The following is a 25,906-nucleotide window of genomic DNA, read 5'->3' on the forward strand; positions in this document are numbered from 1 at the left end:
GACACGTTTAAGTGTATTAGAAACTATGGGACAGGGCAGTGCTGTTGGAACCACGTAACGGGAAGGTCCGTCATCAGGTTCCCCCCGCTACACGTGGTCAGACTGTTGAAGACCCTCATGGCTGACGAGTCTAGAAGCAGCCAATACACGTCACAGCCACACACCAGCGGGTTGTCTGCGGGAGGGAAAGGACACTTGTTTCAACCTTACCGGCCACCTTCGCTCTGTACTGCTCCACTGCGTGATGCAACAGTACTGCTACTTTATACCGCTACAGCTGCTGCTGCTGCTACTGACAATGATTATACAAGGTATACAATTAAGAAGAGGAAGAAGAAGACTCTACTACGACTACTACTACCACTACCACTACTACTACTACTACTACTACTACTACTGATGATGATGATGATGATGATAATAATAAAAATAAAAATAAAGATAAATAATAATATTGATAATAATAATAATAATAATAATAATAATAATAATAATAATAACAATAAAAATTATAATAATAATGATAATAATATTTCAACAACTCACGTCTCATGTCGATGGCGTCGTAACGGGTGAGCCGAGACACGAGTCCTTCCCAATTCTCCTGCGTCAACTGCTGGATCTGGTTGTTGGTGAAGGAGATGATCCCGCTGTCGCTCAGTCCTGCAAGAAGGGGGATGTAAGGGACCTAGACTGTGCTGGAGGAAGGGATGATATGTTGCCAGTAGAGAGGGAGGGAAAAAGAGAGTTAAGAAACACTACATGACCTTAGTCCGGACCATTGTGTCAGAATTGGTTAGGGGGAAACGTCTTCCTTCAGTGACCCGTGACCCTGCACAGCAGCTGCCTGTCGAGGTCATGGCCCGGCACAGCCGAGAGGTGCACGGCCTGGCGCCACACTCACCCGTTACGGAAAGCGGGTGGATCTGGGAGAGGGAGTTCCCGTCTAAGTACACGGCGGTGAGCGGCTGAAGCTGCGTGTTGATGAAGTCCTCGATGAGGGTCCCCGGGATGCCGTTGTTCTGCAGGTACAGCGTCCTCAGGTTACTGAGCTTGTAGAACACGTTGGGAGGCATCGTGTCGCCCAGAGCCATGTTGTTGAGGCGAAGCACCTGCAGCTTGTCAGAGCCTTCGAAGACCGTCTCGGTGAGAGTGATGCCCGTGTTGCCGGATAAGTCCAGGGAGATGAGAGCTTTCATCACGAAGTCCGGCGTGACTCCCTCAAACTGGTTGAACGAAAAGTCGAGCTCTTGCAGTTGCAAGTACAGTTCCAGCGTCTCGAAGGGGAACCAACTGATCCGGTTTCTTGCCAAGTTAAGATGCAACAGCGTGTTGTGGGAGTTGACGAACGTCTCTTCGTCCACCGTCTCGATCAACGTGTTGGTGATGTCAATCTCCTTGAAGCTCACTGGACCGAACACTCCAGCAGGCAGAGCGTCCAATCCATTGGCAGGGCTTAAGGGATCGATGATGAGTCGCTCAAAGTCATTGAAGGCGAACGGCGTCTGGAATATTTCTGTCAGCCTTTCACTGCTTTGGACGTTGGAGCAGTCCATGGTTATTTCATAAGTTACGGAAACGGTGCATATGCAGGGGTAAATATCACCGTCTTCCGGGCACGGCCAATCCGCCGCCCAGAGAGGCGTGGCGCAGACCACCAGGGACAGGAGTGACCGGAGCAGCGACATGGTGGAGGAGGCGAAGCTTTGACCGGGCCACTCCCACCGCCAGCCTTTATAAAGCCCCGTTATCTTATCGCGACAGACTGCCAAGGCCGGCAACGCACCGCACAGGACTTTTGCGCACACACACACACACACACACACACACACACACACACACACAGACCACCCCCATTCTTCCTCTCTTCCCACCTTTTCCCACTCCTCCCTTTCCTCGTCTCTGCCTCCCCTGCCCCTTTATCCCTCTCTTCCTTTAGTGTCCCTCTCTTGGCTTTTTCTTCCCTCCTCTTGGTATCCTCCTCCTCCTTTTGTCACTCTCTGTATGTCCCTTTCCTTTCACCTCTGCATATTTCCCTCCCCATCCTTCCTCCCTTCATCCCTCTCCTCGTCTCTTCCTCCCTCGCTTTGTCCTCACATCACCTCTCATTTGCCCTTTCGTCCTCTCCCTTGTAACCAGAATCCCCCCTTCGCTGCCCTTCCCCTCCTCTCGTCACTCCCTCCCTTCCTTCCTCCTCCGTGGAAATCCCCTTTCGTTTCCCTCATTTCCCACACCTTTCCGAGAATCACCTGTACCTGTTTTCATGGTTATTACCCACCTCCCAAATATCTTCACTTTATCGATCTTTCCCCCCTTCCCCTCCTTCCCCCTTTTCCCCATCCCCAGCACTTTCAACCAGGCAGCACTACAGGAACCGATCGTGCACACTACCCGTCTGCCGGAGCTCTCATACGGAATCTGACGCAAACATGAGCCAGAATTTACCAGTGTCTACATCTTAGTCTTTCTTTTTTGCATATGTAGAGAGAGAAAAACTGTTATGTGTATATTCATTTTATATTGGTTTATTTTCGTTTTCAGAGGAAGTGTCCAGTTGTCTCAAGCTTTCTCTGTTTTATTTTCATTTTTTTATTGATATCTGCGTTCGGGGTTTGCCTTGTCTCCGTTCGTTTAGTTTGTCTCCACTCCTTCATCGCGGTAGAGGAGCTTCTTCGTAATCGTGTTCAAGTCAGGTTTTGTTTCTATAATCAAAAAAGGTGTTATGGTGGTGGTGGTAGTGGTGGTTTTAGCAGACGAAACTCCAGTAGTAGTAGTAGTAGTAGTAGTAGTAGTAGTAGTAGTAGACTAGTAGTAGTAGTAGTAGTAGTAGTAGTAGTAGTAATAGTAGAAAAATAATCGGTATGGGAATATGTTGTTTATGGTCAGATGCGTTGAGTAGTGTGATGTAGTGTAATGTGGTATGTTGTGGCTGTTGTGATGACGATGGGAAGTGCATTGTCATTACTATAGCACCACCTGTAGCACGTCAGCCGGAAGAAGGGAAGGAGGGATGCTGGGAGAAAAGGGGCGAAAGAATGGAGCAAGTCAAGATCACAAGAAAAGAGAGAGAAGGAAGGAGGGACGCAGGCAGGGAGAGACAAACGGGCTGAAAAAATAGAAGGAGCAAAAGGAGGATTGAGGGAGCGAGTGAAGTAAGGAGATGTACGTACAGAGAGGGAGACATACAGAAGATTGACTGAGAGGAGAGCGAAGGGCGAAGGGATGGGAGGGTGAAGAAATACTAAGCAGAAGGAACAGAGAAAGGGTGAGAAATAGTTATACAGTTATGTAGAAAGTAACAAAGGAAGTAAGGAATACAAGCAAAGAGGAACAAAGGGAGGGAAGGACACGTACAAGGTTTGAAAATTGAGAACAGGACAAGGTTAGCGGCGAAGAGAGAAGGACACAGACAGGGAGTGGCAAGGGACAAAACAGAAGAGGGGGAGCGTGTTTGGGTGGCATGGAAGGGCACGGTGACCTTGTAGTCTGACCATGAGAGTCACTTCGCTCCGCACAGGCCGAAGGGAATCAAGCACCTGCAGTGAGATAGCTGACGGAGCCGCAGCGGGAAACTCACGTAGACGCATTAAATCCTCCCCCGCTGACCTCAGCGTGACGTCTCTCTGTATGTGGGTGTGTGGAGGTGGTAATTCCGCTGAGGGTAGAAGAGAAAAAAGGTAAAGGGAAGGAGGGGTGAAAAATACTGTGCAAAAGGAAGAGAGAAGGGGAGAAAAATAGTTATACATCTATACATCTATAAACCTATCAACAGTGGTGTTCCTCAGGGCTCTGTTCTATCTCCCACTCTCTTTCTGCTGTTCATTAATGATCTTTCCTAAATGAACTTTCAAGTCCATTCTTACGCCGGTGACTCTACTCTGCATTACTCAACTTCTTTTGATAGAAGTCAACTGAACAGGAACTAGACGATTCCAGGCTGGAGGCTGTAGAACGCTTACCCTCAGACCTTACTATCATTTCCGATTTGGGCAAGAAGAATCTGGTGTCCTTTAACGCCTCCAAAACTCTATTTTTTCACCTATCAACTCGACACAATCTTCCCAACACCCATCCCCTGTTCTTCGACAATACTCAACTGTCACCTTCTACACTAAACATCTTCGGTCTATCCTTAACTCAAAATCTCAACTGGAAACTCCATATCTCCTCTTTCACTAAATCAGCTTCCTCGAAGTTGGGCGTTCTGTATCGTCTCCGCCAGTTTTCTCCCCCGCACAGATGCTGTCCATATACAGGGGTCTTGTCCGCCTTCGTATGGAGTATGCATCACATGTGTGGGGGGGCTCCATTCACACAGCTCTCTTGGGCAAAGTAGAGTCAAAGGCTCTTCGTCTCATCAACTCCTCTTCTCAAACTGACAGTCTTCTACTTCTTCAATTTCGCCGCCATGTTGCCTCTCTATCTTCTATCAATATTTTCATGCTGACTGCTCTTTTGAACTTGCTAACTGCATGCCTCCCCACCCTCCCGCGGCCCCGCTGCACTCGACTTTCTACTCTAGCTCATCCCTATACTTTCCAAACCCCTTATGCAAGAGTTAACCAACATCTTCACTCTTTCATCCCTTACACTGGTAAACTCTGGAACAGCCTTCCTTCGTCTGTATTTCCTTCTGCCAATGACTAGACCTCCTTCAAGAAGAAAGTTGCCCTTGAACCGTCTCCTTTGTTGTAAAAAATACAGTGACAAAGGGCTGTTTGAAAGAAGAGAAGAAGGAAGCTGAGGAAAAGGAAGGAGGGGGAAGGAGCGAGAAATAATCGTAACTACCCTCCTACGGTTTCTATCCTCCTCTCTGTACCTTTATCTCCAGTTTCCTTTCTGACCGTTCTATTTCTGCTGTGGTAGACGGTCACTGTTCTTCCCCTAAACCTATTAACAGTAGTGTCCCACAGGGTTCTGTCCTATCTCCCACTCTCTTTCTGTTGTTCATTGATGATCTTTCCAAAACGAACTGTCCTATCCATTCCTACGCCGATGATTCCACTCTGCATTACTCAACTTCTTTTAATAGAAGACCCACCCTACAGGAACTTAACGACTCAACCCTGGGTGCTGCAGAACGCTTTGCCTCAGACCTTACTATTATTTCCGATTGGGGCAAGAGGAACCTGGTGTTCTTCAACGCCTCCAAAACACAGTTTCTCCACCTATCCACTCGACACAATCTTCCAAACAACTATCCCCTATTCTTTGACAACACCCACCTATCACCTTCCTCAACATTAAACATCCTCGGTCTATCCTTAACTCAAAATCTCAACTGGAAACTTCATATCTCATCTCTTACTAAATCAGCTTCCTCGAGGCTGGGCGTTCTGTACCGTCTCCGCCAGTTCTTCTCCCCCGCACAGTTGCTGTCCATAAACAGGGGCCTTGTCCGCCCTCGTATGGAGTATGCATCTCATGTGTGGGGGGGCTCCACTCACACAGCTCTTCTGGACAGAGTGGAGGCTAAGGCTCTTCGTCTCATCAGCTCTCCTCCTCCTACTGATAGTCTTCTACCTCTTAAATTCCGCCGCAATGTTGCTTCTCTTTCTATCTTCTATCGATATTTCCACGCTGACTGCTCTTCTGAACTTGCTAACTGCATGCCTCCCCCGCTCCCGCGGCCCCGCTGCACACGACTTTCTACTCATGCTCGTCCCTATACTGTCCAAACCCCTTATGCAAGAGTTAAACAGCATCTTCACTCTTTCATCCCTCGCGCTGGTAAACTCTAGAACAATCTTCCTTCATCTGTATTTCCTCCTGCCTACGACTTGAACTCTTTCAAGAGGAGGATATCAGGACATCTCTCCTCCCGAATTTGACATTGCTTTTGGACACCTCTTTTGTTTCTTTTTTAGGAGCAGCGAGTAGCGGGCTTTTTTTGTTATTGTTTTCTTTTCTTTTTTGTGCCCTTGAGCTGCCTCCTTTGTTGTAAAAAAAAAAAAAAAAAAAACTCCCGTCTGGATGGAGAACCGGGGGGGTTCTCCATCCAGACGGGAGTTTTTTTTGTCAAATTCGGGAGGAGGGAGTGTGTGTGTGTGTGTGTGTGTGTGTGTGTCTGTGTGTGTGTGTGTGTGTGTGTGTGTGTGTGTGTGTGTTTACGGGGGGCCCACACACACACACACACACACACACACACACACACACACACACACACACACAAGCCATAGCACACCCGGTGATGTCAGAGATTTGGCTGACAATATCAGTAGCTTTTGCAATGGTTAGCGTGCCTGTCTACAAATTCGTTGGTTGGATTCGTAGTCCGGGCCGGGCTGTTGGAGTGCAGCTCACCCAGCTTTTCGTCTTACCTTTCGGTTGGGTCGATTAATGGGTAGATGAGAGGAAACCTGAGGAAGGTAAACTGGCGTAACCCGGATGTCACACTGTCCCTGCGTCCCGGGCTAGTCAGTCCCGAACCACCACAGGTTTAAGGTTCAGTGCGACGGAGATTAACACCGAGGCCACGCTCAGTTATAGCGTGTACCCCCACCCTTACCTCCCTTTTCGGGGGCTGCCCTGCACCGCCACCGTCAAGCTCCTGAGGATCGTTGAAAATCATCTCAATGAAAAAGAAAAACCTGAAAACCTCAGTGGCTGTGAAAGCTTTGTAAATCTTTTGTTGTTGTTGTTGATGTCCATTATACTTAGTTTCTCTAAATTCTTCTTACAACTGCTCGGTGTCATGGTAGGTCACCCCTCGCGGCCCTTTCATGAATCTTAGACCTTTGGCTTCTAAGAGCTACGTGCCTCCCGCCATCGCGGAGTTTATTGTCTGTTTGTGGAGAAGCAGCAACACAGGAAGTACTCGACCGTGACCCGTAGCTGGGGCGCGATCCGGAAGGTGTGTTTTGTCACAACAACAACAACAACAACAACAACAACAACAACAATAACTACAGGGAAATGAGAACACGCACCGACTAGGAAAGACACATACAGGGAGGGACACACACACACACACACACACACACACACACACACACACACACACACACACACACATACACACACCGGGAGTAACACATAGTGGGAGGGACACATGCAGGGCCTAACACAATCGTTGAGGAAAGCATTCAAGGAGGGACAAATACAGGGTGGTAAGGGCTCGTGCAGGGACGAACAGAGACGTACAGGGAGGGAAGGACACAGAGAGGAGGGGATACATGCAGAAAGGGGAGTGGATAAGGGGCAAGAAAGGGGCACGGTGGACCCGAGAAGGGCACGTAGTAACAGAGGGGCGTGGAAGTGGCCGAGAAGGTGGAGTGGACGGTTGCATTAAAGGGGCCGTGGACGGGGCATAAAGGGACGCGGCAGCCCTGTGTGGCCGTGAGCGTCACCGCTTGACACAAGCCGAAGGGAACAAGGCACCTGCGACGAGATAGCTGACGGGGCCGCGGCGGGACACCAACGTGCCTGCGTTGTGTTCGCTTACCCATGGCTGTACGACCCTCGGATATACGACCTGTATATCTACGACCCTTAGGCATGTAACGATCCTTTGCTTGTTGGCTTGACTGTGTGACTTTAGTGCTAACCTCCTTTGGATGTGCGCTACCCTTACCTGGCCCCGCTCCTTATTGGTTCAGTGACTTGAATGACTCGACGTATGGCTAACACGACCCTTATCTGCATGACCCGTGTGTATATACGACGGTTAGGTTACTCATGACCTTTCACTAGTTGACATCTCTATTTGTGAGGACAATCCTGACATTGAGAAGAGAAAGGTTGAAAGAGTTCATATGAAAAGATCAGAGAGACAGGCAAGATCTGAGAGGTACTAGGTTGTGCTTGAAAGGGCAAGAGCAGCCCCTATTGCTGTGACTGGTGGAGTGAACGCTTATACCCACGCAGGCTAAGGAACGATGAATGGTTTTCGATGGCCACAGACGGAAACTTTTGCCGAGGAGTGTGTGGGCACCTCAGCAGGAACATTAATCCCTCACACAGCTTTATTTGAACAATATATATTACGGAAACTCCTGAAGATCAAAGCCAAAGAGAATGAAAGAGGACAAGGAAATACTTCACGGACACGTTTAAATGTATTAGAAACTATGGGAGAGGGCAGTGCTGTTGGAACCACGTAACGGGAAGGTCCGACATCAGGTTCCCCCCGCTACACGTGGTCAGACTGTTGAAGACCCTCATGGCTGACGAGTCTAGAAGCAGCCAATACACGTCACAGCCACACACCAGCGGGTTGTCTGCGGGAGGGAAAGGACACTTGTTTCAATCTTACCGGCCACCTCCTTCGCTGCTGTATTGCTCCACTGCGTGATGCAACAGTACTGCTACTTTATACCGCTACAGCTGCTGCTGCGGCTACTGACAATGATTATACAAGGAATACAATTAAGAAGAGAAAGAAGAAGACTACTGCTACTACTACTACTACTACTATTACTACTGCTGCTGATAATAAAAATAAAAAATAAAGATAAATAATAATAATAATAATAATAATAATAATAATAATAATAATAATAGTAATAATAACAATAAAAATTATAATGATAATGATAATAATATTTCAACAACTCACGTCTCATGTCGATGGCGTTGTAAAGGGTGAGCCGAGACACGAGTTCTCCCCAATTCTCCTGCGTCAACTGCTGGATCTGGTTGTTGGTGAAGGAGATGATCCCGTTGTCGCTCAGTCCTGCAAAAAGGGGGATGTAAGGTACCTAGACTATGCTGGAGGAAGGGCTGAGATGTTGCCAGTAGAGAGGGAGGGAAAAAGAGAGTTAAGTAACACTGCATGACCTTAGTCCGGACTATTGTGTCAGAATTGGCTAGGGGGAAACGTCTTCCTTCAGTGACTCGTGACCTTGCACAGCAGCTGCCTGTCGAGGTCATGGCCCGGCACAGCCGAGAGGTGCACGGCCCGGCGCCACACTCACCCGTTACTGAAAGCGGGTGGATCTGGGAGAGGGAGTTTCCGTCCAAGTACACGGCGGTAAGCGGCTGAAGCTTCGTGTTGATGAAGTCCTCGATGAGGGTCCCCGGGATGTCGTTGTTCTGCATGTACAGCGTCCTCAGGTTACTGAGCGTGAAGAACACGTTGGGCGGCGTCGTGTCGCCGAGAGCCATGTTGTTGAGACGCAGCACCTGCAGCTTGGGAGAGCCTATGAAGACCGTCTCGGTGAGAGTGATGCCCGTGTTGCCGGATAAGTCCAGGGTGGTGAGAGCTTCCGTCACGATGTCCGGCATGACCCCCGAAATTTGGTTGTTCGCCAAGTCGAGCTCTATCAGCCTCACGTACAGGTCCAGCGTCTCGAGGGGGAACTTGCTGATCTTGTTTCCTCTCATGTTAAGGCGCACCAGCGTGTTGTGGGAGTTGACGATCGCCTCTTCCTCCACCGTATCGATCAACGTGTTGGTGACGTCAATCTCCTCGAAGCTCACTGGACCGAACACTCCAGCAGGCAGATCGCACAGGGTACTGACAGGGCTTAAGGGATCGATGATGAGTCGCTTAAAGTCATTGAAGGCGAACGGCGTCTCGAATATTTTTCTCAGACTTTCACTGCTGTCGACGTTGGAGCAGTCCATGGTTATTTCATAACTTCCGGAAGCGGTGCATGTGCAGGGGTAAATAGCACCGTCGTCCGGGCAGGGCCAATCCGCCGCCCAGAGAGGCGCGGCGCAGACCACCAGGGACAGGAGTGACCGGAGCAGCGACATGGTGGAGGAGGCTTTTGACCCACTCCCACCGCCAGCCTTTATAAAGCCCCGTTATCTTATAGCGACAGACTGCCAAGGCCGGCCACGCACCGCACAGGACTTTTGCACACACACACACACACACACACACACACACACACACACACACACACACACAGACCACCCCCATTCTTCCTCTTTTCCCACCTTTTCCCACTCCTCTCTTTCCTCGTCTCTGCCTCCCCTGCCCCTTTATCCTTCTCTTCCTTTCTTTATCCCTCTCTTGGCTTTTTCTTCCCTCCTCTTGGTATCCTCCTCCTTTTGTCACTCTCTCTATGTCCCTTTCCTTTCACCTCTGCATATCTCCCTCTCCTTCCTTCCTCCCTTCATCCCTCTCCTCGTCTCTTCCTCCCTCGCTTTGTCCTCACATCACCTCTCATTTGCCCTTTCGTCCTTTCCCTTGTAACCAGAATCCCCCCTTCGCTGCCCTTCCCCTCCTCTCGTCACTCCCTCCCTTCCTTCCTCCTCCGTGGAAATCCCCCTTTCGTTTCCCTCATTTCCCACGCCTTTCCGAGAATCACCTGTACCTGTTTTCATGGTTATTACCCACCTCCCAAATATCTTCACTTTATCGATCTTTCCCCCCTTCCCCTCCTTCTCCCCTTTCCCCATCCCTAGCACTTTCAACCAGGCAGCACTACAGGAACCGATCGTGCACACTTCCCGTCTGCCGGAGCTCTCATACGGAATCTGACGCAAACATGAGCCAGAATTTACCAGTGTCTACATCTTAGTCTTTCTTTTTTGCATATGTAGAGAGAGAAAAACTGTTATGTGTATATTCATTTTATGTTGGTTTATTTTCGTTTTCAGAGGAAGTGTCCAGTTGTCTCAAGCTTTCTCTGTTTTATTTTCATTTTTTTATTGATATCTGCGTTCGGGGTTTGCCTTGTCTCCGTTCGTTTAGTTTGTCTTCATTCCATCGTGGCAGAGGAGCTTTTTCGTAATCGTGTTCAAGTCAGGTTTTGATTCTATAATCAAAAAAGGTGTGATGGTGGTGGTCGTGGTGGTGGTGGTAGTGGTGGTTTTAGCAGACGAAACTCCAGTAGTAGTAGTAGTAGTAGTAGTAATAGTAGAAAAATAATCAGTATGGGAGTATGTTGTTTATGGTCAGATGCGTTGAGTAGTGTGATGTAGTGTAATGTGGTATGTTGTGGCTGTTGTGATGACGATGGGAAGTGCATTGTCATTACTATAGCACCACCTGTAGCACGTCAGCCCGAAGAAGGGAAGGAGGGATGCTGGGAGAAAAGGGGCGAAAGAATGGAGCAAGTCAAGATCGCAAGAAGAGAGAGAGACAGAAGGAAGGAGGGACGCAGGCAGGGAGAGACAAACGGGCTGAAAAAATAAAAGGAGCAAAAGGAGGATTGAAGGAGCGAGTGAAGTAAGGAGATGTACAGAGAGGGAGACATACAGAAGATTGACTGAGAGGAGAGCGAAGGGCGAAGGGATGGGAGGGTGAAGAAATACTATGCAGAACGAACAGAGAAAGGGTGAGAAATAGTTATACAGTTATGTAGAAAGTAACAAAGGAAGAAAGCAATACAAGCAAAGAGGAACAAAGGGAGGGAAGGACACGTACAAGGATTGAAAATTGAGAACAGGACAATGTTAGCGGCGAAGAGAGGACACAGACGAGAAGTGACAAGGGACAAAACAGAAGAGGAGGAGCGTGTTTGGGTGGCATGGAAGGGCACGGTGACCTTGTAGTCTGGCCATGAGAGTCACCTCGCTGCGCACAGGCCAAAGGGAATCAAGCACCTGCGATGAGATAGCTGACGGAGCCGCAGCGGGAAACTCACGTAGATGCATTAAATCCGCCCCCGCTGACCTCACCCCTCGCTGACCCCTGACCCTTAAACCTTTGATGAACTTAGATTTGCTTAATGGCTCGACTGCATGACTCTTGATGAAACGACCCTTAAACGCTACTGTTACGAGCGACACAGTAGTTTTGTCTAGGGTGATAATTTAAGAAACTGGTTACCCGAACATTAAATGAGGTGATGAAAATACGAAGATAGTCCTTACTAACATAAATTTAATGTATAAGTAAGAAACAACAATATTAACAACACCTGTAGCAAGTGAGAGTAATTACGTTACTTGCTCTTAAGACCTTATGGTCGTTTAAATCAAGTAAATGGTGTGAAGGTCATTAAGCACAAAATAGTTCAATACGAGTATGGAGAATAACAAGATAATATACCAAAACGAAGATTAAACCAAAGACAAAATGACACAGATAACAATGAGAAAAAGAAAACACAAGAAACCCACACAATGACACACAATAATAATAGATAATAATAACCACCACCAATGAATAAATGGATGATAATCACTGATGAATGGATGAATGAAAAGATAAGATGGACACAAATGATGAGATATGAGAAAAATAGTATTGTTCACCTCCTATAGTTCACTGGTCACTTTGTAAGTGGTTACTGACTCACTGACTCGGCTGATGACATGAGAGTTGTTGTTGCTGCTAGCCGAACCCTCAGGAGATGAGTACACTTTGGCCTTTGAGATGAGACTAACTCTCACACTTTGTGGAGGTTTCGACAATGCCTCTGAAATAGCCCAAGGCTATTTGATAAGCCTAAAGCCTTAGCCGAAGCTAGCTCAGGGAGCAACAGGTACAATAATTGATAATTCAGTAGTTAGCAACAGAGATAGTCTGGTTGCAGTAATACCTCCCCCCTGAAGACGACACCACTGGGTTGATTTGTAGTTGTAGGTAGCCGTTGTTGCCCAGTGGAGTCGTAGTGGTTGACTTCTGGTCAAGTCGAGTTTTTAGATGCGAGATAGGGCGTCGGCGATGATGTTCTCCCTCCCTTTTAAGTGGTTGACATTCAGGTTGTAGGGCTGGAGAAACAGGGACCATCTGAGAAGTCGCTGATTGGTAAACTTGCTGCGATTGAGGAAGGCCAATGGATTGTGGTCTGTGTAGACTTGGAGTGGTTCTTGAGCAGGCTGTATGTAGCATTCGAATTTCTGGATTGCTGAGACGATGGCCAGGAGCTCTTTCTCAATGGTGCTGTATCTTCTCTGGTGGATATTAAGTTTGCTGGAGTGGTACGCCACTGGATGAAGGATACCCTCCACCTCCTGCAGTAATACAGCACCAAGAGCGGCATCACTGGCATCAGTCTGCAGGGCAAAGGGCTGAGTGAAGTCTGGGGCGATGAGTACAGGACCCTGGGCCAGGAAGTTCTTGAGTTGGTCGAAGGCGGCCTGGCAATCCTCTGTCCACAAGTAGTGTACGGCTCCACTCGTGAGCCGTGTGAGAGGGACAGTGGCGGCCGCGAAGTTAGGGCAGAACCTCCTGTAATACCCTGCCATGCCCAGAAAGCGCCGCAGGGCCTTCCGAGTAGTGGGGGCAGGGTATTCAAGGATGGCAGAGATGTTGGCTTCCTTGGGTCGTACTCTGCCATTGCCCACCACGTGGCCCAGGTACGTCACCGTTGCTCGGCCGAAGGTAGTCTTAGCCAGCTTCACGGTGAAGTGGGCTGCCTGCAGCCTTGTCAGCACATCCCTGAGTCTCGTAAGGTGCTGCTCCCAATGCTCTGTAAAAATTAGAATGTCGTCTAGGTAAACGGACACTCCAATAAGATCCTGTAACAGATAATCCATGGCTCTCTGGAAGGTTGAAGGGGCATTCCTCAACCCAAAAGGCATTACATTATATCGGTAGAGCCCAAAGGGAGTGATGAAAGCTGATATCTCTTGTGCTCTCTCTGTGAGGGGAATTTGATAATAGCCCTTCAATAAATCCAGCTTTGTTATATACTGGGACCTTCCCACCTCATCGATCAAGTCGTCTATCCGTGGCAGGGGGTAGGCGTCTGGGACTGTCACAGCGTTGACCCTGCGGTAGTCGGTGCAGAGACGCAGCTGTCCATCTTCCTTGGGGACGAGTAGACAAGGCGACGCCCAAGGAGACTGGCTGGGTTTCGCCAGCCCCTGCTCGAGTAGATAGTCCACCTCTTGCCTCATCTGGTCACGTTTCCTGGGGCTTATGCGATATGGAGGGTGACGAAGAGGAGAGGTGCCGGGGAGGAGCTTGACGTCATGAGAGGTGAGGTTACACAGGTTTGGATGATCATTGAACACATTAAACTGGTGAAGGATGGATAGGATGTCTTTTGATTGAGAGGATGAGAGATGGGACAGGTAATTAGATGGGTTACATAATATGGATGAATTATTTGTCCCTTCTGCATGAGTGGTGGTGGTTTCTAACGAAATAGAACATACAGGTCTCTCTGGTGAGCCAGGTGCAAGGCCAGCTCTAGTTTTATATAATTTAAGTAAGTTAATGTGTATTTTCTGGGTACTTTTCCGGCGGTTAGGAGTGTCTATAATGTAATTTTGTTCACTGATCTTCTCATTGACTGTATAGGGACCATGGTATTTAGTTTGCAGGGTGATCCTGGGACTGGAATAAAGACAAGGACTTTATCACCTGGTTTGAACTCTCTAACTTTAGCTCTAGTGTCAAAGTGTTTCTTCATGTCTCCTTGAGTTTGTTTGAGGTTGTCACGGGCAAAGGAGCGAACTTTGGTTAGTGTGTCTTTAAGTTTAACTAAATACTGGGTGACAGTGACAAGTTTGCTTGAGGTGTTATCACGATATTGGTCCTTGATGACTTTAAGGGGACCTCGTACCTTATGGCCATACAGTAACTCAAAGGGGGAGACTCCAAGGGACTCGTTAGGGGTCTCTTATGGCAAACAGGACGTAAGGTACACCCTCGTCCCAGTCCTGGTCCTGATCGTGACAAAATTTACGAAGAAGAGCCTTCAGTGTTTGGTGACATCTTTCTAAAGCTCTTGTGACTGTGGATGGTACGCCGTAGATAAAGTTTGTGTGATGCCAAGCTCGGTGAGAACTGCCGTGAAGAGATCGCTCGTGAAATTAGTGCCACGGTCACTCTGAATCTCCCTGGGATGCCAAAAGTGGTAAACAAGTGTGTAAGTTTGGATACAACAGTTTTGGCAGAGATGTTTTTGATAGGGAAACCTTCTGGGTAACGGGTGGTAGGGCACATGACAGTGAGGATGTATTGGTTACCTTTCTTTGTTTTGGGTAATGGGCCCACGATGTCAATGATGATTTTTGAGAAAGGCACCTGGATGGGCTGAAGAGGATAAGGAGGGATATTCTGGTTGGGTTTCCCCATTACCTGGCAAGTGTGGCAAGAATTAACAAATGAGGCAACATCCTTCCTAAGACCGGGCCAATAAAACTCATTAAGTAGCTTCTCACAAGTTTTCCTGATCCCATGATGGCCGGCTAGGTTCCCATGAGCGATCTCCATCGCTGGCTCTCTTAAGGTGACGGGTAGGACTACTTGATGGAGCTCAGCCCAAGTGGCATCATCTAAAAGTTGAGGTGGCTTATACAATCTCATAAGAATTTTATCCTGTTAATAGAAAAGGTGAGGAAGTGATCTGGTCTTTAGGTATAGCTTGGGTATGAAATCGAGACAGGGTGGTATCGTCTTTTTGAGCCTCAGCAAGTAAGTGGTCAGTGAATACCTTACCAACCCCAACGTGAGGCGTAGGATGGAGGGTGGTTGGTAAGGGCTGAGGTGGTTCTGGAGCAGCGGCAACAGACTGTGCTCGAGTGACTGCACATTCAGGAAAAATGTTAGGCTGCTCCTTTTCCATGTCAGCTGTAGGGTTGTAATGCAATGGGGAGACATTAGTTATGATAGGTGGAACGACTAGTCCCCCAGCCAGATCATTAGCCAACAGGAAATTAGCATTAGGGATAGGAAGAGAATTATCCTCACTGACAGCAATGGTAACTGCTCCCACAACCAACGGACAGTTTAAGTGCACCCTAGCCAGAGGTATGGGAAAGGTTTGATGAAAATCTTTAAGGAGTACCTTCTCCCCCGTGTACTGCTGCTCAATCCCTGGAAGAGCGGATTTTAAAATGATAGATTGGGCAGAGGCAGTATCCCGCATAATCTGGAGAGGGTGCATTTCAGAGTCCGTGTTGAGAGCCACAGTACCTTGAGACCTGAAGGGTTGAAAAGGGTCAGTGGGAGGAAGTACTGAAGGAGTGTTGAGAGAGGCGACTGGTTTAGAGAATGTAGAGGTCTTTGCTACTTTACACCTAGGATCAGGACAATTCTTTATGAGATGGCCCACCTTTTTACAAAAACTGCAAGAGAGAAAAGACTTGGCACTACCACTACTCTCTGCGGGTTTTACATCCTTGCTATAGCTTGCACCTGACTTACCCACAGGCTGAAGTTGTCTCCTGAGGGCATAGAGAGATGTATTAGTGAAAAGACATCCACCAATTTGGCGGCTTTTAAGAGTTCAGTCTCATCCTTATCAGTGATGTGCAACATGATCGAGTATGGTATCTTCCTTTTGAATTCCTCTAGAGCTACAAGGTTTACCAGATCGTCATATGTGGTTACAGCTGCCGACTTAAGCCAGTGTCTCAAAGCTCGGAGTTTCTCTGATGCAAACTCCAAGTATGTTTGACCAGATGTCTTGTTCATGTTGCGGAAGGTTTGTCGATATCTCTCTGGGGTGACTGCATAAGCTGCTAAAATAGCGCTTTTTACTACCTCGTAATCCGAGTGGTCTTCGATATTGTCTAGGACTGCCAAGGCCTTACCTTTGAGTTTGGGCTTGACTAGCCATGTCCAGTCCTCCTTAGGTAGATCGAAGTGAATGGCAGAGGATTCGAATTCCCGAAAGAATGCTTCTGGGTCGTAATCCGAGAATTGAGGCATAAGAGGAAGAAATTTGGTTATCTGCAACCTATTAGGGGTTCGAGTCCCCCCGTCTGAGGACTGCAGCTGAAGCACGCTGAGTTGATGTTCACGTTCACGTGCTTTACTTTCTTCATTTCGTTCGTGTTCAAGTGCTCTTGCTTCTTTTTCATATTCTAGCTTCATCTGGAGTGCCTGCATTTTCACCCTCTCTATCTCTAGGGCGATTGCGGGGTTTGCAGAACCCAAAGAGGTAGGGCTTTCCATGAGGTGGTCAGCCTCCTCCTCAGGGTCACCCAGATGAGCTAGAATTAGGGACATCAACTCGGGTTTTCTTGTTTGACTAGTGAAGGGAATATTATAGTTTGTAGCAATATATTTAAGTTGTTCCACAGTTACAGTTGCTGTTTTAAGTTCCTCCACAGAGGGATTACCGACAAACTCTTCTACGTTGAAGACCATTTTGATTGATGTACAAGTCGATTTAACGGTTGTACGAAAGTTGTTAGTAACCACTAATGGTTAAAAGTGATGCTTGGAATGTGACACAGTAATCTCCTGAACTATGAACTAGTTCACAATCCTGGCATGAGATTAATTGATAGGGGAGCGACCCCTGAAGAGATAACACTTCGACGAAGATAACGAGCCAGTGGAGAATGACCAGAGAATGCAATACCCACATCTGCAAACAGGATCTGGCATTAAGTACTCGTTTGAGTTTGAGCTGGTCAAGTTATGAGTCGAGTGAAGTATTGAATTGATTCGGAACGTCAGTGGTTCCTAAAGAAAATGAGTCGTAGGCTATGGGGAGAAAGCGTCTCACAGGAAAGATTCGAACAGAGCAAAACGTAATTAAGAGTATGAGGAACTGATAAAGTCTCCACGCTAGGCCTTTGCGTGGTTAGTTATTAAAGGCACAGTCAATCCCTACACTCAATCACGTTGCACATGAAACAGCACCAACAAACACAGTGATTACAAAAGTAATAGGAGTGATACTAGGGGTGAACGAACATACATGAAACAATAAATGATTAGCGAAGATGAAGGTGGAAAATAACAATTAATTAGTTATAATAATCCACTACATATCATCCCGGACAGGCCCCCAATAACGTTACGAGCGACACAGTAGTTTTGTCTAGGGTGATAATTTAAGAAACTGGTTACCCGAACATTAAATGAGGTGATGAAAATACGAAGATAGTCCTTACTAACATAAATTTAATGTATAAGTAAGAAACAACAATATCAACAACACCTGTAGCAAGTGAGAGTAATTACGTTACTTGCTCTTAAGACCTTATGGTCGTTTAAATCAAGTAAATGGTGTGAAGGTCATTAAGCACAAAATAGTTCAATACGAGTATGGAGAATAACAAGATAATATACCAAAACGAAGATTAAACCAAAGACAAAATGACACACAGATAACAATGAGAAAAAGAACACACAAGAAACCCACACAATGACACACAATAATAATAGATAATAATAACCACCACCAATGAATAAATGGATGATAATCACTGATGAATGGATGAATGAAAAGATAAGATGGACACAGAAATGATGAGATATGAGAAAAATAGTATTGTTCACCTCCTATAGTTCACTGGTCACTTTGTAAGTGGTTACCGACTCACTGACTCGGCTGATGACATGAGAGTTGTTGTTGCTGCTAGCCGAACCCTCAGGAGATGAGTACACTTTCGCCTTTGAGATGAGACTAACTCTCACACTTTGTGGAGGTTTCGACAATGCCTCTGAAATAGCCCAAGGCTATTTGATAAGCCTAAAGCCTTAGCCGAAGCTAGCTCAGGGAGCAACAGGTACAATAATTGATAATTCAGTAGTTAGCAACAGAGATAGTCTGGTTGCAGTAATACTACCCTTAGACGTTTGATGACCTTTGATTTGTGTAATGGCTCATCTGTATGACTCTTGATTAAATGACCCTTAAACGACCCTCAAACGTAGGATGAACTTAAATTTGCGTAAAGGCTCGGGTGTACGACTCTTGATTGAACGACCTTGCTTTATATGCCCTTTGGCTAATTGGCTTTATGACTCCTGTAGAATAATAAAGGAGAAGTTAAGGACATACGCTAAAGCTGCGCGTGGTCTCTGTGTTCATTTCCGTGACATTCGTCCTCAAGAATTATAGATCTAATATAACCGTTCCGTCTCTGACTCAGCCAATGGAAGTAAACAATGCAAGAATGGCAAATGCTACATAGGGAATAAATGTGAAACTGCCGGCCTCTTGCAAGGTTTTGGGGCGTCAACTCAAATCATCCAGCTTCATACTATGATAAAACATGTAACTGCAAAAAGCCTCTTGAATCCTATGATACAGAGTGTGAACCTTCTTCCTGACTGTAGCAGCGTGACGTCTCTCTGTATGTGGCTGTGTGGAGGTGGCAATTTCGCTGAGGGTAGAAGAGAAAAAAGGTAAAGGGAAGGAGGGGTGAAAAATACTGTCCAAAAGGAAGAGAAGGGGCGAGAAATAGCTATACATCTATACATCTATAAACCTATCAACAGTGGTGTTCCTCAGGGCTCTGTTCTATCTCCCACTCTCTTTCTGCTGTTCATTGATGATCTTCTTTCCTAAATGAACTTTCCAGTCCATTCTTACGCCGGTGACTCTACTCTGCATTACTCAACTTCTTTTGATAGAAGTCAACTGAACAGGAACTAGACGATTCCAGGCTGGAGGCTGTAGAACGCTTACCCTCAGACCTTACTATCATTTCCGATTTGGGCAAGAAGAATCTGGTGTCCTTTAACGCCTCCAAAACTCTATTTTTTCACCTATCCACTCGACACAATCTTCCAAACACCCATCCCCTGTTCTTCGACAATACTCAACTGTCACCTTCTTCTGCACTAAACATCTTCGGTCTATCCTTAACTCAAAATCTCAACTGGAAACTCCATATCTCCTCTTTCACTAAATCAGCTTCCTCGAAGTTGGGAGTTCTGTATCGTCTCCGCCAGTTTTCTCCCCCGCACAGATGCTGTCCATATACAGGGGCATTGTCCGCCTTCGTATGGAGTATGCATCACACAGCTCTCTTGGGCAAAGTAGAGTCAAAGGCTCTTCGTCTCATCAACTCCTCATACTGACAGTCTTCTACTTCTTCAATTTCGCCGCCATGTTGCCTCTCTATCTTCTATCAATATTTTCATGTTGACTGCTCTTTTGAACTTGCTAACTGCATGCCTCCCCACCCTCCCGCGGCCCCGCTGCGCTCGACTTTCTACTCTAGCTCATCCCTATACTTTCCAAACCCCTTATGCAAGAGTTAACCAACATCTTCACTCTTTCATCCCTTACACTGGTAAACTCTGGAACAGCCTTCCTTCGTCTGTATATCCTTCTGCCAATGACTAAACCTCCTTCAAGAAGAAAGTTGCCCTTTAGTCGTCTCCTTTGTTGTAAAAAATACAGTGACAAAGGGCTGTTTGAAAGAAGAGAAGAAGGAGGCTGAGGAAAAGGAAGGAGGGGGAAGGAGCGAGAAATAATCGTAACTCCCGTCTGGATGGAGGACACCCCCCCCTACACACACACACACACACACACACACACACACACACACACACACACACACACACACACACACACGCACAAGCCATAGCACACCCGGTGATGTCAGAGATTTGGCTAACAATATCAGTAGCTTTTGCAATCTTCCGGTTGGGTCGATTAATGGGTAGAAGAGAGGAAACCTGAGGAAGGTAAACTGGCGTAACCCGGATGTCACACTGTCCCTGCGTCCCGGGCTAGTCAGTCCCGAACCACCACAGGTTTAAGGTTCAGTGCGACGGAGATTAACACCGAGGCCACGCTCAGTTATAGCGTGTACCCCCACCCTTACCTCCCTTGTCGGGGGCCGCCCTGCACCGCCACCGTCAAGCTCTTGAGGATCGTTGAAAATCATCTCAGTGAAAAAGAAAAACATGAAAACCTCAGTGGCTGTGAAAGCTTTGTAAATCTTTTGTTGTTGTTGTTGTTGATGTCCATTATACTTAGTTTCTTTAAATTCTTCTTACAACTGCTCGGTGTCATGGTAGGTCACCCCTCGCGGCCCTTTCATGAATCTTAGGCCTTTGGCTTCTAAGAGCTACGTGCCTCCCGCCATCGCGGAGTTTATTGTCTGTTTGTGGAGAAGCAGCAACACAGGAAGTACTCGACCGTGACCCGTAGCTGGGGCGCGATCCGGAAGGTGTGTTTTGTCACAACAACAACAACAATAACTACAGGGAAATGAGAAAACACACCGACTAGGAAAGATACATACAGGGATGGACACACACACACACACACACACACACACACACACACACACACACACACACACACACACACACCAGGAGTAACACATAGTGGGAGGGACACATGCAGGGCCTAACACAATCGTTGAGGAAAGCATTCAAGGAGGGACAAATACGGGGTGGTAAGGGCTCGTGCAGGGACGAAAAGAGACGTACAGGGAGGGAAGGACACAGAGAGGAGAGGACACATTTTTTTTTTTTTTTTTTTTTTTTTTACAGCAAAGGAGACAGTTCAAGGGCACACAAAAAGCAAACATTAATGAAAAAAAAAAGCCCGCTACTCACTGCTCCTAAAAAGAATCCAAAGAGGTGGCCGAAAGATAGGTCAGTTTTGGGAGGAGAGGTGTCCTGATACCCTCCTCTTGAAAGAGTTTAAGTCGTAGGCAGGAGGAAATACAGATGAAGGAAGATTGTTCCAGAGTTTACCAGCGTGAGGGATGAAAGAGTGAAGATGCTGGTTAACTCTTGCAGAAGGGGTTTGGACAGTATAGGGATGAGCATGAGTAGAAAGTCGAGTGCAGCGGGGCCGCGGGAGGGGGGGAGGCATGCAGTTAGCAAGTTCAGAAGAGCAGTCAGCGTGGAAATATCGATAGAAGATAGAAAGAGAGGCAACATTGCGGCGGAATTTAAGAGGTAGAAGACTATCAGTATGAGGAGGAGAGCTGATGAGACGAAGAGCCTTAGCCTCCACTCTGTCCAGAAGAGCTGTGTGAGTGGAGCCCCCCCACACATGAGATGCATACTCCGTACGAGGGCGGACAAGGCCGCTGTATATGGACAGCAACTGTGCAGGGGAGAAGAACTGGCGGAGACGGTACAAAACGCCCAGCCTCGAGGAAGCTGATTTAGTAAGAGATGAGATATGAAGTTTCCAGTTGAGATTTTGAGTTAAGGATAGACCGAGAATGTTTAGTGTTGAGGAAGGTGATAGCTGGGTGTTGTCAAAGAATAGGGGATAGTTGTTTGGAAGATTGTGTCGAGTGGATAGGTGGAGAAACTGTGTTTTTGAGGCGTTGAAGGACACCAGGTTTTTCTTGCCCCAATCGGAAATAATAGTAAGGTCTGAGGCTAAGCGTTCTGCAGTCTCCAGCCTTGAGTCGTTAAGTTCCTGAAGGGTGGGTCTTCTATTAAAAGAAGTTGAATAATGTAGAGTGGAATCATCGGCGTAGGAATGGATAGGACAGTTCGTTTTGGAAAGAAGATCATCAATGAACAACAGAAAAAGAGTGGGAGATAGGACAGAACCCTGTGGGACACCACTGTTAATAGATTTAGGAGAAGAACAGTGACCGTCTACCACGGCAGAAATAGAACGGTCAGAAAGGAAACTGGAGATAAAGGTACAGAGATAAGGAGGGTAGTTTTGAAAGCAAAGATTTGTGCCAGACCCTATCAAAAGCTTTTGATATGTCCAGCGCAATAGCAAAGTTTTCACCGAAACGGCTAAGAGAGGATGACCAAGAGTCAGTTAAGAAGGCTAGGAGATCACCAGTAGAACGCCCCTTGCGGAACCCATACTGGCGATCAGATAGAAGGTCAGAAGTGGAAAGGTGCTTTCGAATCTTCCGGTTAAGGATTGATTCAAAAGCTTTAGATAGACAAGAAAGTAAAGCAATAGGACGGTAGTTTGAGGGATTGGAGCGGTCACCCTTCTTAGGCACAGGCTGTATGAAGGCATACTTCCAGCAAGAAGGAAAGGTAGATGTTGACAGGCAGAGGCGAAAGAGTTTGACCAGGCAGGGTGACAGCACGGAGGCACAGTTTTTAAGGACAATAGGAGGCAATCCATCAGGTCCATAAGCCTTCTGAGGATTGAGGCCAGAGAGGGCATAGAAAACATCATTTTGAAGAATCTTTATAACAGGCATAAAGGAGTCAGAGGGGGGATGAGTAGGAGGAATATGCCCAGAATCGTCCAGAGTGGAGTTTTTAGAAAAAGTTTGAGAGAAGAGTTCAGCCTTAGAGATAGATGAGACGGCAGTGTTGCCGTCAGGACTGAGGAGTGGAGGGAAAGATGAAGAAGTGAAGTTGGAGGAGATGTTTTTGGCTAGATGCCAGAAGTCACGGGAAGAGTTAGAGAAAGCAAGGTTTTGACATTTTCTATTAATCTCCTAGGATGGAGATTTCAGCGAAGGGAGAGTGGGTCAAGATGTGCTCCACTTTAGAATTCAAATAGTCAAAGAATTTTACATAGTTGGTAGAGTTAGGTGAGAGATAAACAGCACAGATGTATTTAGTAATAGAATGACAGTGAAGTCTTAACCAGATGGTGGAAAATTCAGAAGAGTCAAGGTCGTGGGCACGAGAGCAAGTGATGTCGTTGCGCACGTAGGCGCAACATCCAGCTTTGGATTGAAATTTAGGATAGAGATAGTAGGAGGGAACAGAGTAAAGATTGCTGTCAGTAGCCTCAGAAACCTGTGTTTCGGTAAGGAAGAGAAGGTGAGGTTTAGAGGAGGAGAGATGATGTTCCACAGAATGAAAATTAGAGCGAAGACCGCGAATGTTGCAGAAATTGGAGTGGATAAGGGGCAAGAAAGGGGCACGGTGGACCCGAGGAGGGCACGTAGTAACAGAGGGGCGTGGAAGTGGCCGAGAAGGTGGAGTGGACGGTTGCATGAAAGGGGCCATGGACGGGGCATAAAGGGACGCGGCAGCCTTGTGTGGCCGTGAGCGTCACCGCCTGGCACAAGCCGAAGGGAACCAGGCACCTGCGACGAAATAGCTGACGGGGCCGCGGCGGGACACTAACGTGCCTGCGTTGTGTTCGCTGACCCATGGCTGTACGACCCCCGGATATACGACCTGTATATCTACGACCCTTAGGCATGTAATGATCCTTTGCTTGTTGGCTTGACTGTGTGACTTTAGTGCTAACCTCCTTTGGATGTGCGCTACCCTTACCTGCAACCGCTCCTTATTGGTTCAGTGACTTAAATGACTCGACGTATGGCTTACACGACCCTTATCTGCATGACCCGTGTGTATATACGACGGTTAGGTTACTCATGACCTTTCACTAGTTGACATCCCTATTTGTAAGGACAATCCTAACATTGAGAAGAGAAAGGTTGAAATAGTTCATATGAAAAGATCAGAGAGACAGGCAAGATCTGAGAGGTACTAGGTTGTGCTTGAAAGGGTAAAAGCAGCCCCTATTGCTGTGACTGGTGGAGTGAACGCTTATACCCACGCAGGCTAAGGAACGATGGATGGTTTTCGATGGCCACAGACGGAAACGTTTGCCGAGGAGTGTGTGGGCACCTCAGCAGGAACAGTAATCCCTCACACAGCTTTATTTGAACAATATATATTACGGAAACTCCTGAAGATCAAAGCCAAAGAGAATGAAAGAGGACAAGGAAATACTTAACGGACACGTTTAAATGTATTAGAAACTACAGGGTAGTGCAGTGTTCGTCGAACCACGGCTTGGGAAGGTCCGTCATCAGGTTCCCCCCGCTACACGTGGTCAGACTGTTGAAGACCCTCATGGCTGACGAGTCTAGAAGCAGCCAATACACGTCACAGCCACACACCAGCGGGTTGTCTGCGGGAGGGAAAGGACACTTGTTTCAACCTTACCGGCCACCTCCTTCGCTCTGTACTGCTCCACTGCGTGATGCAACAGTACCGCTACTTTATACCGCTACAGCTGCTGCTGCTGCTACTGACAATGATTATACAAGGAATACAATTAAGAAGAGGAAGAAGAAGACTCTAATACTACTGCTACTACTACTACTACTGCTGCTGCTGATAATAAAAATAAAAAATAAAGATAAATAATAATAATAATAATAATAATAATAATAATAATAATAATAATAATAATAATAATAACAGTAATAACAATAAAAATTATAATGATAATGATAATAATATTTCAACAACTCACGTCTCATGTCGATGGCTTCGTAAAGGGTGAGCCGAGACACGAGTCCTTCCCAATTCTCCTGCGTCAACTGCTGGATCTGGTTGTTGGTGAAGGAGATGATCCCGTTGTCGCTCAGTCCTGCAAGAAGGGGGATGTAAGGGACCTAGACTGTGCTGGAGGAAGGGCTGAGATGTTGCCAGTACATAGAGAGGGAGGGAAAAAGAGAGTTAAGAAACACTACATGACCTTAATCCGGACCATTGTGTCAGAATTGGTTTGGGGGAAACGTCATCCTTCAGTGACCCGTGACCCTGCACAGCAGCTGCCTGTCGAGGTCATGGCCCGGCACAGCCGAGAGGTGCACGGCCTGGCGCCACACTCACCCGTTACGGAAAGCGGGTGGATCTGGGAGAGGGAGTTCCCGTCTAAGTACACGGCGGTGAGCGGCTGAAGCTGCGTGTTGATGAAGTCCTCGATGAGGGTCCCCGGGATGCCGTTGTTCTGCAGGTACAGTGTCCTCAGGTTACTGAGCTTGTAGAACACGTTGGGAGGCGTCGTGTCGCCCAGAGCCATGTTGTTGAGGCGAAGCACCTGCAGCTTGTCAGAGCCTTCGAAGACCGTCTCGGTGAGAGTGATGCCCGTGTTGCCGGATAAGTCCAGGGTGGTGAGAGCTTCCGTCACTATGTCCGGCATGACCCCCGAAATTTGGTTGTTCGCCAAGTCGAGCTCTATCAGCTCCACGTACAGGTCCAGCGTCTCGAAGGGGAACTCTCTGATCTTGTTTCCTCTCATGTTAAGGCGCACCAGCGTGTTGTGGGAGTTGACGATCGCCTCTTCCTCCACCGTCTCGATCAACGTGTTGGTGATGTCAATCTTCTCGAAGCTCACTGGACCGAACACTCCAGCAGGCAGATCGTTCAGGGTACTGACAGGGCTTAAGGGATCGATGATGAGTCGCTCAAAGTCATTGAAGGCGAACGGCGTCTCGAATATTTTTCTCAGACTTTCACTGCTGTCGACGTTGGAGCAGTCCATGGTTATTTCATAACTTGCGGAAGCGGTGCATATGCAGGGATAAATATCACCGTCTTCCGGGCACGGCCAATCCGCCGCCCAGAGGGGCGTGGCCCAGACCACCAGGGACAGGAGTGACCGGAGCAGCGACATGGTGGAGGAGGCGAAGCTTAGACCGGGCCACT

At 47.3% G+C, this 25,906-nt stretch overlaps 2 protein-coding genes and 1 long non-coding RNA gene across 5 annotated transcripts; 1 reads left to right on the forward strand and 2 right to left on the reverse strand.

Moving 5' to 3' along the window:
• On the reverse strand, positions 1-9,706 carry LOC126990966 (oplophorus-luciferin 2-monooxygenase non-catalytic subunit-like). Of its 3 annotated transcripts, XM_050849603.1 has the most exons (4): positions 9,124-9,706; positions 905-1,112; positions 547-663; positions 1-175 (listed from the first exon to the last, which is right to left on the reverse strand). In XM_050849603.1, exons 1-4 carry the CDS (start codon positions 9,697-9,699, stop codon positions 24-26), a joined length of 1,053 nt encoding a protein of 350 aa, XP_050705560.1. In that variant the 5' UTR covers positions 9,700-9,706; the 3' UTR covers positions 1-23. The 3 variants fall into 3 exon arrangements, with proteins under 3 accessions (XP_050705560.1, XP_050705559.1, XP_050705558.1); XM_050849602.1 differs by lacking the exon at positions 905-1,112 and having other exon boundaries at positions 8,916-9,706; XM_050849601.1 differs by lacking the exons at positions 1-175; positions 547-663; positions 905-1,112 and adding exons at positions 8,045-8,219; positions 8,558-8,674 and having other exon boundaries at positions 8,916-9,706.
• Positions 904-25,590, forward strand: LOC126990970 (uncharacterized). Its single transcript, XR_007744956.1, has 3 exons — positions 904-1,043; positions 9,055-9,279; positions 25,455-25,590. It is a non-coding gene; the product is annotated as an uncharacterized LOC126990970 (long non-coding RNA).
• LOC126990967 (oplophorus-luciferin 2-monooxygenase non-catalytic subunit-like) lies at positions 24,206-25,906 on the reverse strand. The gene is made up of 3 exons (XM_050849604.1): positions 25,091-25,906; positions 24,729-24,845; positions 24,206-24,380 (listed from the first exon to the last, which is right to left on the reverse strand). The coding sequence occupies exons 1-3, from the start codon at positions 25,872-25,874 to the stop codon at positions 24,229-24,231; spliced, it is 1,053 nt and encodes a 350-aa protein (XP_050705561.1). The 5' UTR covers positions 25,875-25,906; the 3' UTR covers positions 24,206-24,228.

This window comes from Eriocheir sinensis, unplaced genomic scaffold (genome assembly GCF_024679095.1).
Source record: "Eriocheir sinensis breed Jianghai 21 unplaced genomic scaffold, ASM2467909v1 Scaffold23, whole genome shotgun sequence".
In the NCBI taxonomy this organism is placed as follows: domain Eukaryota; kingdom Metazoa; phylum Arthropoda; class Malacostraca; order Decapoda; family Varunidae; genus Eriocheir; species Eriocheir sinensis.

Excerpts from the sequence above, each read along its gene's own strand:
- LOC126990966 (XM_050849603.1), bottom strand. The coding sequence starts at position 9,699 with ATGTCGCTGCTCCGGTCACTCCTGTCCCTGGTGGTCTGCGCCGCGCCT. Across the intron at positions 1,113-9,123 it reads TAGGCTCTCCCAAGCTGCAG|GTGCTTCGCCTCAACAACAT; the intron begins GTGCTGCGTCTC and ends GACAAGCTGCAG. Across the intron at positions 176-546 it reads CGACGCCATCGACATGAGAC|ACAACCCGCTGGTGTGTGGC; the intron begins GTGAGTTGTTGA and ends TCCCTCCCGCAG.
- LOC126990967 (XM_050849604.1), bottom strand. The coding sequence starts at position 25,874 with ATGTCGCTGCTCCGGTCACTCCTGTCCCTGGTGGTCTGGGCCACGCCC. Across the intron at positions 24,846-25,090 it reads CCACCCGCTTTCCGTAACGG|GACTGAGCGACAACGGGATC; the intron begins GTGAGTGTGGCG and ends CCCTTCTTGCAG. Across the intron at positions 24,381-24,728 it reads CGAAGCCATCGACATGAGAC|ACAACCCGCTGGTGTGTGGC; the intron begins GTGAGTTGTTGA and ends TCCCTCCCGCAG.